General features: G+C 40.3%; 1 protein-coding gene across 1 annotated transcript; it reads right to left on the reverse strand.

The window, feature by feature from the left end:
- Positions 1-1,592: 1,592 nt before the first annotated feature.
- VMA21 (VMA21 vacuolar H+-ATPase homolog (S. cerevisiae)) lies at positions 1,593-13,652 on the reverse strand. The gene is made up of 3 exons (XM_011954649.1): positions 13,549-13,652; positions 6,874-6,983; positions 1,593-6,015 (listed from the first exon to the last, which is right to left on the reverse strand). Exons 1-3 carry the CDS (start codon positions 13,599-13,601, stop codon positions 5,873-5,875), a joined length of 306 nt encoding a protein of 101 aa, XP_011810039.1. The 5' UTR covers positions 13,602-13,652; the 3' UTR covers positions 1,593-5,872.
- Between the last annotated feature and the right edge of the window lie 6 nt (positions 13,653-13,658).

The raw sequence follows: 13,658 nt of genomic DNA on the forward strand, positions 1-13,658 counted from the left end.
TGAGGTGGCATGAGCATTGTGACCTGGAGGGTGAGGAAGAGCCAGCTGTGAGAATATCTGGGAAGAGGGTACCAGGCAGAGGGAACAGCTAATGGGACTGAGTATGGGAGGTTCGGTGAACACCAAGAAGTCCAGGAGGCTGGCGAATGGTGAGCAAGTGGGGTGGGAATGAAATGAAGGGAAGTGGCCTGGCTTGTGGGCCACATAGGGAGTCTAAATCTTCCTGAGAGATGAGGAGCCATTGGGAGGATTTTGAGCAGAGGCATGGTATGCCTGATGTATTGTTTTTAAAGGAAACTTCTAGTTGCTTGTGGCAAAGTGACCACAGGCGCAAGAAAGGCAGCAGAAACCAATTTGAGGCTCCAGGTGAGGATAAAAGCTGGGCTCCAAGTGAGTGTGTGTCATTTGTAGTATCCCTTCCCTCAGGGCTGCTGGATCCTCTTTTGGAGGAAAAGCATCCCTGGGTTGCCAGGTTGCGAACAAATGTTCTCCTATATTTACCAAACATACACGGAGAGGCACAATTCTAAATCTCCAAATCTCCAGCAGTAGTTCTCAATCCAGCTTCATGTTGATCACTGCCTGTTCCAAAAAGCTTTTTTTTTTTTTGTGGAGACAAGAGTATTGCCAGGCTGGAGTGCAGTGGTGCGATCTCGGCTCACTGCAACCTCCACCTCCTGGGTTCAAGTGATTCTCCTGCCACAGCCTCCTGAGTAGCTGGGACTACAGGCGCGTGCCACTGTGCCCAGCTAATTTTTGTATTTTTAGTGGAGATAGGGTTTCACCACGTTGGCCAGGATGGTCTCGAACTCTTGACCTCATGATCCGCTGCCTCGGCCTCCCAAAGTGCTGGGATTACAGGCGTGAGCCACTGCGCCCAGCCCCAAAGAGCTTTCTAGGCCCCCACTCCCAGAGACTCCGATTCAGAAGGTCTGGGTTGGGTTTGGGCAATCAGTTATTTTTAATAAAACCTACAAGGTGATTCCAGCACTTTCAGAACCGCTGTCCTGTGGTTTCTGCAATGCCATTACCTGTTTCCTGAGTTCCCTGGACATCTCATAACCTATACAATTTTTTGATACTGAGATGTCTCAAATGTGTTTGGGAAGGAGATATTAATATTTATTAATAAGAATTAGCTGGAGTCCTCAGAAGCACAGGAAGGAGCTGGAGTGCAATCAACGGGTGATTAGAGGACAGAGGACACAGAACATTAGTCATGAGGGGATGGCATGTGGGCGTCGTCAGGAATTATCTACTCCCACATTTAATTAGCCATAAGTATTTCTCAACTCTCCTTTAGGGGCATTTGAAGCCCACCCCAGATGAAGTATAACTAGCCCTTTACAGCTCAACAACCCTCCCCCCGCCACTCCCAATCAGTTTGAGCATTTCTGGTTGACATTTACTGCATAAAAACTTACCCTTGACAGCTCTCTATATAATCTACATAGCACAAACAGAGGCCAATGAACAAATTTTTAAAGTGAGCTCTGTACATATTCTACATGTTATAAAATGAGAAGCAAGCAAACAAATTTTTAAAAACAGAGCAGTTAATAAAACATTAATTGAATCAGGACACATCAAAGTAGCACTACAGACACTTTTTTTAATGACAACAGATGGTAAATTTATACAAATTACAGGCTACAATATAGTGAATACAAAATCCATCCAGATAATGGTTAGAAAAGCATCACTTAACAGAAGTAAATCGGATTTAAGTAGCTAAAGAACTCAAGCCCCCCATTTTGATGATTATACACGGCTTGAAATGCAGCACATCTAAATCCCCCCCCTAGTCAGGGCACTATTCAATACTACAGCATATTCAATGACTCTAGTGATTTAAAGATTCTAACACTTTTAGCATCGACGTCAAGAGACATCTCGTAACAGGTTCACTATGCAAAACTCAAATGAGAATGTGTGAACGTTCTTTGCAAACTGTAAGGTGCTGTGCAGATGTTGTTAGCTATTGCTATTATTACTGTTCAGTGAGATTACACTGAACGTGGGAAAAAGGAAGACTACTCTGTATAACTGACAAATATGACTTATAAAACATCTTAAAAGGAATGCAGATATTACTTTCAAATACACATAGCAACAACACAGGCAAGTAAAGTGTGGCCAGGAGTGATGTCGAGGAATTCCTATTTTAAGGAATATATAAAGGATTAAGCTATTCATAGATTATGTGTAATATTTATCATTAGATTCCCAAAGTCCCTGAAAATAATTTATTTTTAAGGTGACCCTTTCCCCCTGAAAAGGGAAAAAGAAATCTTGTCAGGTTACTAATGTGCTGCTTCACCAGCTCTTGTAAAAATTATCTTAAACATAGGAGTAGAGTCTGAATTAATAGTTATACTAATCTGGTGGGTGACACAGAGTGCTTGACAGCAGAGAAACCTGCCACTGACCTCAGACAAGTGACAAATTCTGTGTCAGAGTTGAACCATAAGTTTACAACTTCACTTGGGCATAAACAATAAAAATGAACTTGTCTAGAGATAAGAAATACACACTAGGTACATCTGAAATGCGATTTAAATCCTTTTTATGTACTTTTGGGTTTCATCTTTCTTTGGATATACCCTATTTAACTGATTTTAGTGGTCTCCTTGGGTATTCTAACTGTATACATAAAATTGACATGAAAATGGAAAACAAACGCCAAACAAGTCAATTGGTTGTTTCTTTTGGCAAAGCTGATGACATTTTCATGATGAAAATGTTCTAATTATTAGGCCAGGCACGGTGGCTCATACCTGTAATCCCAGCACTTTGGGAGGCAGAGGCAGGTGGATCACCAGAGGTCAGGAGTTCGAGACTAGCCTGGCTAACGTGGCGAAACCCCATCTCTATTAAAAATACAAAAATTAGCTGGGTGTGGTGGCACGCACCTGTCATCCGAGGTACTCAGGAGACTGAGGCAAGAGAATTGCTTGAACCCAGGAGGCGGAAGTTGCAGTGAGCTGAGATTGCGCACTTGCACTTCAGCCTGGGCATGAAAAGCAAAACTCCGTCTCAAAAAAAAAAAAAAAAAGAGAGAGAGAGAAAAGAAAATGTTCTAATTATTACAATGTATTTCTGTTAGATTTCCATGAAACATGGGGTTTAATGGCAGGTTTCAATTTTTTTTCCCACTAACAACCCCAAACCAAATTCTACTGTTATATGTACAATGGTATCCATTTGAAAAACTAATGACATCAGATGCATTCTACAGCAGACTTTTCACTTCTCAACACAACTGAGAAAAAGGACTACATTCTCCAGGGCAAAACAGGAGGTGAGAAAGGTAATGTGTTACCGTAAATCGGGTTAAATCAGTAGTTTGGACTGACATTTCAAGTTATATAATTGAGGTTATTCTTACAATCAGTTTTCAAACAATAGGGAACATATTTTTACCTTAAAACATGTATAACGGCTCAACTGTAGCTTTCCTTTCTATATATCTTGAAGTATATACATTGTGTAAAAGGAAACTAGTGAGATCTTTTGAAAAGTAAATCTATTTGTCAAATACCATATGTTATTTAACATAGTCAAAAACAGCAGCAAACTAGTGAGTTAACAGTTAAAACTCTAGGAATAAACTAACTGCTTTGAAAACAAGCCTGTTTTATTATAATCCTAAATATCAACCCTAGCATTTGATTTTAACCTTCAAACATTTGGTGCTTTTTCCAAGAGGAAATTACAACTGCCTTTGCATGTGCCCCTGGTTTAAATACTTGCAGAAAAATACCCATATATCATTACCTATTCAGCAAATGCCTGAAACCAAACATAAAAATCCAACACTGGACAGTAACATTTTACAAACAGTATAAGATCCCAAAAGCACAAGAAAAACCTTGGCATTACATAAAAAGAAATTAGGTGGACAATTCTAAATACAACAATACATTTTAATTAGGGACCATCTAGAAATCTACCACACACTACCCTAGACTCAAATATCATTATACTAAAATTGTAGTCTTTAAGCAAGAATTAAACAGTTCCATAATAATCATACCGATCTTTCACTTTTCTCAACAGTTAAACATGAATGCCTATTTGACTTTTATGACTAATCATCCCTCTATTCCTTTAGTCCAGTTTCACAACACAAAAAATAATAAATGTGAACAACAAATCGGTAATGGTTTCACATGCTTAAGCAAGAATCCTAAGTATTAGGATTATCAGTAACAGAAAATTTGAATTTTAAGAGAATAAAGATAGAATGTGCTTATTTAGAAAATGGCCAATAAGGCCAGGCACGGTGGCTCACGCCTGTAATCCCAGCACTTTGGGAGGTCGAGGCGGGTAGATCACCGGAGGTCATGAGTTCAAGAGCAGCCTGGCCAACATGGTGAAACCCCGTCTCTACTAATACAAAAAAAATTAGCCAGGCGTGGTGGCGGGCACCTGTAGTTCCAGCTATTTGGGAGGCTGAGGTGGAGAATCACTTGAACCCAGGAGGCGGAGGTTGCAGTGAGCCGAGATCGCGCCACTGCACTCCAGCCTGGCTAACAGAGCAAAACTGTCTCAAAAAAAAGAAAAAGAAAATGGCCAATAATCACTCATCTGAAAAAATGCAAACAGCTGTCAGGAAAAGCTGGCAGAATTTGAACTTGTAAGCTAAACTTTTAGTGTGTATCAAACTAGCATTAAGAAATGGCTTTCAAAAATGCATACGGGATATAAACGAAAATAGAGGTTATTTTCAGATGGCAACATTATGGGGAATTTTGATTTTTTTTTCCTGTTTGAATATATATTTTTCCAGTTTTCTACAAAGAACATATATTATGATTTTATAATTAAAAAACAAACATTTGGGGGAGTGTTTTTAGATTGCACACAATTAGTACCAAATAACTAGAAAGAACACAGACTAAAGATATGAAAATAAAATCAAGGTTTTTTTCCATCAGATAAGCCCAAGGAGAATACTTTTTGGGTGAAAAAAAAAAAATGCTTTCAAGATTGTTTCCACTACTAACATATGCAAAAATGAACATATTTAAATGCAAATTCCTATCATATCCACTACAATTTTTAAAAATAGTAGAAAAAACAATTTTAAATGGAGCCTCCTCGAACCTTTTAATTGAAGCCTAGCTTCAATGTTGAATGAGGAAGCAAAATATCTCATTAAAAAGTTGGTCTGCAAAGCACAAAGCTGGCCTGCAAGGGGACTTGAAGGAAGCAGGTTGAGTGTTTGAGTAGTGAGATCTTTGCTTTGCTCTTTTGATCCTTCAGTAAGCTAAAGTCCTTTTACCTGAATGGATGTAATTTAGCCTAGTTTTCCCATAAAATAATGTAATGGAAAATTCCTATTGACTAGGGATTACACTTCATGTGAAATTCCTTAGTGACATTCAGATTAATTCCAGTGTCCACAATTTAAGCAACTTTTCATAGGAAATTAAAATCCCAAATCCAAGGACCTGGTATTTTCATGCTAAGGAAAGCATTCCAACATAAAGTGGAGTTTAATTTGCTTCACTGTGTGCCTCTTAATCTATCCAAAGGAGTAAAAGTCAAAAGCAACCATAAGTCAGAATACTATAAAACATGTTTTGTTGAAAGAAGATAAAATTCCTTCCAGAATATTGTGTAATTAACATATTTATTTGTAACTAATTTAACTTTTCCAAATTCTCATTTGCAAATCAGATTCATACAGTTAAAACTGAATATACAAACCAACACATTAGAAGGATCAAAATTTACACTACTCAAACGTGACTCCTTCAGCCTGACTTTAACATGTTCTTTCAACTGTATTCAAATCAGATGTCCCCCCTCCAGCATTTATCATTTTAAAAAATGAATTTAATGCTATCAAAAGGTGATGTTCACTTTAATCCTGTTTGCCTTCACGCCACTGTCGTGAGCCTTCGTTCCAGGCCACATACACAAAGAGGGCCAGGACCACATGGACGGCGACCACTGCAACAATAGCAGCGTAAAAATAGCTGTCCCTATTGGACATCCCAAGGGCGCCTATCAAGAGAAAAAAAACAGTTTTCATTTATTGCAAAATTTACCAAAGTACAAAAAAGAACAAAGCATCCTAATTTTTATGATATATTTATTTAACTAGTCAGGCAATTAAAAAGTAATACTTTGGGTGGTAGTGAATAAAGTATTCACTAAAAGATATGAGTACCTTCTATATATTAAGAACATTATTTTAAACAAAACCATAATTATAAAGACTTCAGGACGGGCATGGTGGCTCACACCTGTAATCCCAGCACTCTGGGAGGCCGAGGTGGGTGGATCACCTGAGGTCAGGAGTTTGAGACCAGCGTGGCCAACATGGTGAAACCCCGTCTCTACTAAAAATATCAAAAATTAGTCGGGTGTAGTGGCAGGGGCCTGTAATCTCAGGTACTCAGGAGGCTGAGACAGGAGAATCGCTTGAACATGGGAGGTGGAAGTTGCGGTGAGCCGAGATTGCACCATTGCACTCCAGCCTGTGCAACAAGAGTGAAACTCTGTCTTAAAAAAAAAAAAAGACTTCAACATCAAAAAGGGGACTTCATTCTCTCTTCCTTCCATTATCCGACACTAGAAGTCCATTCCCCCAAATTCTTCCTCCCATATCAGCCAATTCCTATTCTTTCAAGGGCACTAAGAGAAAGGATTTGCAAGCTATTTCACAGAAAACCATAAGAAAACTGTCAAGCTGAAATAACAAGTTATTTCATAAAGACTCATTATGAGCAATATGATTTTTTGAAAGGCTGAACAAGGAAAAAAAAATAAGAATACCCAGTTTACAGATATAAAGAGGTCATAAAAGTACAGATTCTTAAATCAGGGGAAAACGTCTTGTTTTAATGGGTCTAAGATTACCTTCAAATATATAAGATTTAGTTGTGAAATATAACCCGATAGGAACAGTGATCATTAAAGCTGTGAAGAACAGGAGCGTCTTCAGTGTAGATGCTAATGAGCTTTCATTTCTGGAATAAAGTAAACAAAGAGAAAATCAGAACCTGCACAGCCATATCCAAACGCTCTTATGTCCCTAAAACTATAAACATCCACAAATGAGATGCTATGTAGGAGGAAGATCACAGGCAGAGACTCGTAATCCGAAGATCCTAGAGAACCAGCTGTGGGTAGTGGGAATTTCTTGAGCTGGAACATGAAGATTATACACCACCTTCAGGGACTGTCATTCATATCCAGTGTGAGACAAAGCATCAGGGCACCTCAGATCAACTGCCAACAAGCTGGGTGAACAAACTAAGTGAAGAACATCAGTGCCCCTGCCTCTGGAACTAGAGCTTCTACCCAGGGAAGCCACGGTGGACAGTGGCACCAGTGCCCGACCCATGCAGCAACCATGTCCACCAGCACCAGACACCAGACCTGGGAATGCAGTAAGCACCACGGGTGGATCAGCGCGCCCTCTCTTGCTGGAATCGGAGCTTCCGTCAGGGGAAGCCACCAGCTTGCTGTCCTCCAGCGTGAAACAGTAGACCAGGGAACTAAGGAGGCAGACACACCTGTGTGCCCTCCCGCACTGGAATCAGGGCTTTTGCCCAGGGAAGCCACTGTCACACTGGTCCCTGAGCCCATGCAGCAACCCTGACCACCAGCACCAGACACCAGACCAGGGAACTCGGCAGGCACCACGGGTGGATCAGTGTGCCCTCTCCTGCTGGAATCGTAGCTTCCATCTGGGGAAGCTGCCAGCTTCCTCTCCTCCAGCACCAGACAGTGGACCAGCAAACTAACCAGGTGGAGCTGACATACCAGCATGCCCTGCCCCACTGGAATCGGAGCTTTGGCCCAGGGAAGCCACTACCACACCAGTCCCTGAGTCCATGCAGCAACCCTGATCACCAGCACCAGACACCAGACCACAGAAGGAGGTAGGCCGAGTGAATGGACCAGTGCGCCCTCCCCAGCTGGAATAGGAACTTCTGTTATGGGTGAAAAATCGAGCTAGAGGGAATACTTCCAAACATGTTTTAAGAGGCTCGAATCACCTTGATACCTAAGCCAGACAGACACAGCAAGAAAACTATAGAACAACATCATTGATGAACACTGGTGCAAAATTCCTCAATAACATATTTTCAAACCAAATTCAACAATTATCAGGCCAGGTGTGGTGGCTCACACCTGTAATCCCAGCACTTTGGGAGGTCGAGGCAGGCGGATCACTTGAGGCCAGGAGTTCAAGATGAGCCTGGCCAACACGGCAAAACCCAGTCTTTACTAAAAATACAAAAATTAGCTGGGCATGGTGGCATGTGCCTATAGTCCCAGCTACTTGGGAGGCCGAGGCATGAGAATCCCTTGAACGTGGGAGGCAGAGGTTGCAATGAGCCAAAATCACAGTCCAGTCTGGGCAACAGAGCAAGACTCTGTAACAAACAAACAAACAAAACCAATACAACATCCTGGCTAACACGGTGAAACCCCGTCTGTACTAAAAATACAACAATTAGCTGGTTGTGGTGGCGGGCGCCTGTAGTCCCAGCCACTCGGGAGACTGAGGCAGAAGAATGGCGTGAACCTGGGAAGCAGAGCTTGCAGTAAGCCGAGATCACGCCACTCCACACCAGCCTGGGCGATATAGCGAGACTCCATCTCAAAAAGAATAAATAAATAAAAAATAAAAAATAAAAATAAAACCAATACATCAAAAAGATTATATATTATGACCAAGTAGGATCATCTCAGTTCATGCAGAAAGAGCACTTGACAAACTTCCGCATCCTTTTTACTGAGCTGAAAAAGAAATCAAGAAAACAATCTCATTTATAATAGCATTAAAAAAAATACTTAGGGGCCAGGCTCAGTGGCTCACGCCTGTAATCCCAGCACTTTGGGAAGGCTGAGGTTTGAGGCCAGGAGTTTGACACAAGCCTAGGTAACACAGCAAAAACCTACCTCTACAAAAAAAATTTTTGATAATTCGCTGGGCGTGGTGGCACGTGCCTGTAATCTCAGCTACTCAAGAGGCTGAAGTAGGAGGACTGTTTGAGCCCCAGAGTTCAAGGCTGCAGTGAGCAGTGACTGGGGCACTTTACTCCGGCCTGGGTGACAGAGCAAGACTCTATTTAAAAAAAAAAAAAAAAGAAAGAAAGAAACTTAGGAATAAATTTAACCAAGAAGATGAGCGACTTGTACACTGAAAAGTATAAAACACTGATGAAAGAAATTGAAGATGACACAAATAAATGTAAAGATATCCTGTGTTCATGGATTGGAAGAATTAATACTGTTGAAATGTCCACAGTACCCAAAGCAACATACAGATATAACATAATCTCTATCAAAATTCCAGTAGCATTCGTCATTAAAATAGAAAAACAATCCTAAAATTCATCATACAGAACCACAAAAAGCCCCAAATAGCCAAAGCAACACTGAAAAAGTTGTAAGCGTCACACTTTCTGATTTAAAATATTACAGTTATACTAATCAAAACAATATGGTATTGGCATAAAAACAGAAACATATAACAATGAAACAGAATAGAGCCCAGAAATAAATCCAAACATATATGGCCAACCAATCTTCGACAGCGGTGTTAAGAGGAACACAATGGGGAAAGGATAGTCTCTTCAATAAATGGTACTGGGAAAACAGGATTTCTACATGCAAAGAACAAAACTGGACTCTTAAACCATAAACAAAAATCAACTCAAAATGGATAAAATAACTAAAACACAAAGATATAAAGTTTTAAGACATAAAAGTTTTAAGACATAAAAGAACACAGAGGGAAAGGTTCCTTAACATTGGCCTCGGAAATGATTTTTTGGATATCACACCAAAAGCTCAGGCTACAAAAGAAAAAATAAATAAAGGGGCTTGCATCAAACTAAAAAGCTTCTGTACCACAAAGGAAACAATCAACAAAATGAAAAGGCAGCTTACAGACTAGGAAAACATATTTGCAAACCACCTATCTGATAAGGGGTTAATATCCCAAAATTTATAAAGAACTCTTACAACTCAGCAGAAAAACCACCTGATTAAAATATAGACAACAGCTAGACAGACATTTCTCCAAATACATAAAAATAGCCAAGAGATAAACAAAAATGTGCTCAACATCACTAAATCATCAGGGAAATGCAAATTAACACCACTATGAGATATAACCTCATACTTCTAAGGACAGCTATTATCAAAAAGGCAAGTGATAACAAATGTTTGTAAAAGTGTGGAGAAAAAGAAACCCTAGTACATTATGATGGAAATATAGATTGGTATAATCATTATGGAAAACAGTTCCTAAAGAAATTAAAAATAGAACTACCACACAGCCCCGTAATCTATCTTCTGGAATATAACCAAAGGAGATGAAATCACTACCTCGTAAAAATATCTGCACTTCCATGTTCACTGCAGCATTATTCACAATAGCCAAGATTTGAAAACAACCTAAGTGTATGTAGACAGACAAAATAAAGAAACCGTAGTGTATATATAGAAGGGAATATTTTATTCAGCCTTAAAAAAGGACATCTACCATTTGCCACAACATGGATGGACCTGGAAGACATTATTTTAAGTAAAATAAGCCAAACACAGAAAGACAAATATTACATGAGCTCACTTACATGTGGAATCTTTTAAAAAAAAAAAAAAAGTCAACTACACAGGGACAGAGAATAAAACAGTAGTTACCATGGGGGTGGGGGTAGGAGGCTGGAGGGGAGGAAATAGGGAGATGTACATCAAAGGACACAAAGCAGTAGATATATGGATTAACAAGTCTAGATATCTAACGTACAAGAGGACTACAGGCAATAAAGTTGCATGGTATTAGGGACTTTTGTAAATAAGATTTTAGCTGCCTCTGGTCACACACACACAAAAGTATGTGAGATGACAGATATACTAATCTGCTTCACCATAGTAATCATTTTACTATATGTATGCCATAACATCATGTTTTGAACCTCAAATACACACAATGCACTTCCATGTTCACTGCAGCATTTTATTATTTTAAAATAACCTGAACAAAAGACCCACAAAAACATTGAGTAAAATATATATTAAATATAACCTCATGCCTATTTCTTGATCACATGCTCTGCACATGTGTGAGAAATTAAATGTTTATTGCTGTTAAAAAAAAAGTTCTAATATTTTATTTTGGTACTTAAATGGATCATCTAACAGGCCTCATTTTAATTACTGAGCTATATAACTCTCATTTAATATACACAAGCTCCCTTAAACTGTTTCCTACTAGTAAATATTTAGAGGAATTTATTGTGTAATCCTCATGAAGAATATGAGTGTCTGCAGTGCAGAATCTACAAAAAATACAGAGTCACTAATTGGCCAATTCTTTTGTGGACCCTAAAAAAAGCACTTGACTTTGGTGTTTCTATGGTGAGTAAAGAAGTATGTTTTAGGAATCCAACTTTCAGATTATCTAACTTGTTAAAGGAAAAGAAAGGAAGTGTTAACTGATTGTTTTGTTCTTTACATGACCTCTCTTGAGTATCTAATATCTGGCCTGGCTTTTACAACGTTTATTACTGAAAAGATGATGTAACACCATAAAAATGTTTTAAAATAAACAAAATCACTTATAATCCCACCACCCAAATATAACCTTTCTATATGTTAATTTCTAGCCTCCACACAATCTATACACAGCATACCTTAATAATTTATAGCTAATTCTATAGCTAATTCCTTCTCACTTCTCTCTTTACCTCAAACTTCAAAAATGTGACTACCTTTCTGTGTTGTGACCTCACTAATATGGGACTAAGCATTAAGCCAAAATGTACATACAAACTTTTGAAAACTAGCAAACTTCCTCTACTGTTTATAGGACATTTTCTCCTTGGCTTCCAGCCACAAGGGCTGTTGGTTTTGCTGACACAAGCCACCTTGGGTAAAATCAGTGGCTTATTCCAAGACAAAGCAACTAAGGCTATTCAATTGCTTTATCCTATGTATCTTTGGGTGTTACTGAGCAGAGATTTGTTGGAAATGAGGAGTGAGAAAGGCTGGAATTAAAGTTGTCCTCACATAAAGGAAAAAGTTCAGGATGAACCTTACTCTGCCTCCATTTATAACACCACCTAGTTTTCCCACTTCATACAAACTTCTGCAGCCAACATTGAGCAGACAGAGCCTACCACATTCCCTTCTGTAGCAAGTAAGACAACAGGAATTCTTTCTTCCACAGCCAAAATTTCACTGCAAATTCCATTAGGAAACCAGAATCAGTCTAGAAGGACTATGCTCTAAGTGTATCTAATAAAAATATGTTAGTATTCTCATAAATAAATAATTTTTAAAAATCCCACACTGAGGCTGGATAAAGAAAATGTGGTACATATACACCATGGAACACTATGCAGCCATAAAAAAGAATGAGATCATGTCCTTTGCAGCAACATGACTGGAGCTGGAGGCCATTATCCTAAGCAAATTAAGACAGGAAAAGAAAACCAAATACTGCATGTTCTCATAAAGGGGAACTAAACAACAAGAACAGATGGACACTAGGAGAGGAACAACAGACACTGGGGCCTACTTGAGAGTGCAGGCTGGGAGGAGGGAGAGGATCAGAAAAAATGCCTATCGCGTACTACGCTTATTACCTGGGTGACAAAATTACCTGTACACCAAGCCCCCGTGACATGCAATTTCCCTATATAAACCTGCGCATGTACTCATGAACCTAAAATAAAAGTTAAAAAAAAAAAACCCACAATGACCCTGTCGGAAAGAGAAAGCATCACAGCGCTCCAAAGATCGTGGGCTTTGGAGTCAGTGAGCTTGAGCTTGTTCAAACGTTAGCTTCAATTACTTTGTCGCCTAATTCTCTAATCACTCATCCTCAGTTTCAGGTCACTTACCCTCAACTGCATCCTCTTCAAAATTGGGAAATCAAGCAGTCAGATAAATTAAGAATTCAGATAATGTATCTAAAGCACGTGAAATGAGCCTGGTATACACTAGGTCTTAACGAATGGTAGCTAACTCCCTCACCACTACCTTGCCTACTGAGGTGGGCCAGAACCACCTGCTCTCTCATACATTCCTTCAACTCAGCCACCAGCCTCTATCTTACTGATTCCCCAAGTGAAGCAGTCCCACACCGGGGGAACTATTCCCTTCTACTCCTTCATTCATACGGCAAACATTTATTAAGCCCCGACTATGCAGGCCCCCTAGGGAACACGGAGATGAAGGAGACCGCGTTCCTGTCTCAGAAGGCTGACCCTGCGGTAATGAAAGAGACTGCAATATAGACGATACCGAGAGGAAGTGCTAGGATAGAAGCATGAGCTGAAGGCCCACTGACCTATTCCCCATGACCCCGGAACCCTTGTTCCAGAGCGAAAGGTCGGGACCGGGCGTTTAGACATCTCAGGCCCCACCTGCTTTCCCCGCCCCCCTCCCCTGCGACCAGGTCCCCGGAGTCCAGACCTCACGCCCACCCATTCAGCTAGGGCCTTCCCTCAGGCCCTGCTCCAGGCTGCGGCCAGTCCGCCTCGCGGTCCAGGCCCCGCTCAGGGCTACCTGAACTCAGGAGGCTGCAGTGCGTTCAGCGCCGCTTTATCCGGGCGCTCCATGGTGTAGCCGTGCCGGCACAGGCGCTCGGCGGCCGAGCTGGGCTCGACGGCCGCGCT

Source organism: Colobus angolensis, unplaced genomic scaffold (genome assembly GCF_000951035.1).
Source record: "Colobus angolensis palliatus isolate OR3802 unplaced genomic scaffold, Cang.pa_1.0 Scaffold389, whole genome shotgun sequence".
In the NCBI taxonomy this organism is placed as follows: domain Eukaryota; kingdom Metazoa; phylum Chordata; class Mammalia; order Primates; family Cercopithecidae; genus Colobus; species Colobus angolensis.

Coding starts and splice junctions, on each gene's coding strand:
- VMA21 (XM_011954649.1), bottom strand. CDS start 13,601: ATGGAGCGCCCGGATAAAGCGGCGCTGAACGCACTGCAGCCTCCTGAG. Junction 6,984..13,548: donor CTGCAGCCTCCTGAGTTCAG/GTAGCCCTGAGC, acceptor ACTTTATTCCAG/AAATGAAAGCTCATTAGCAT. Junction 6,016..6,873: donor TAAATCTTATATATTTGAAG/GTAATCTTAGAC, acceptor TTCTCTTGATAG/GCGCCCTTGGGATGTCCAAT.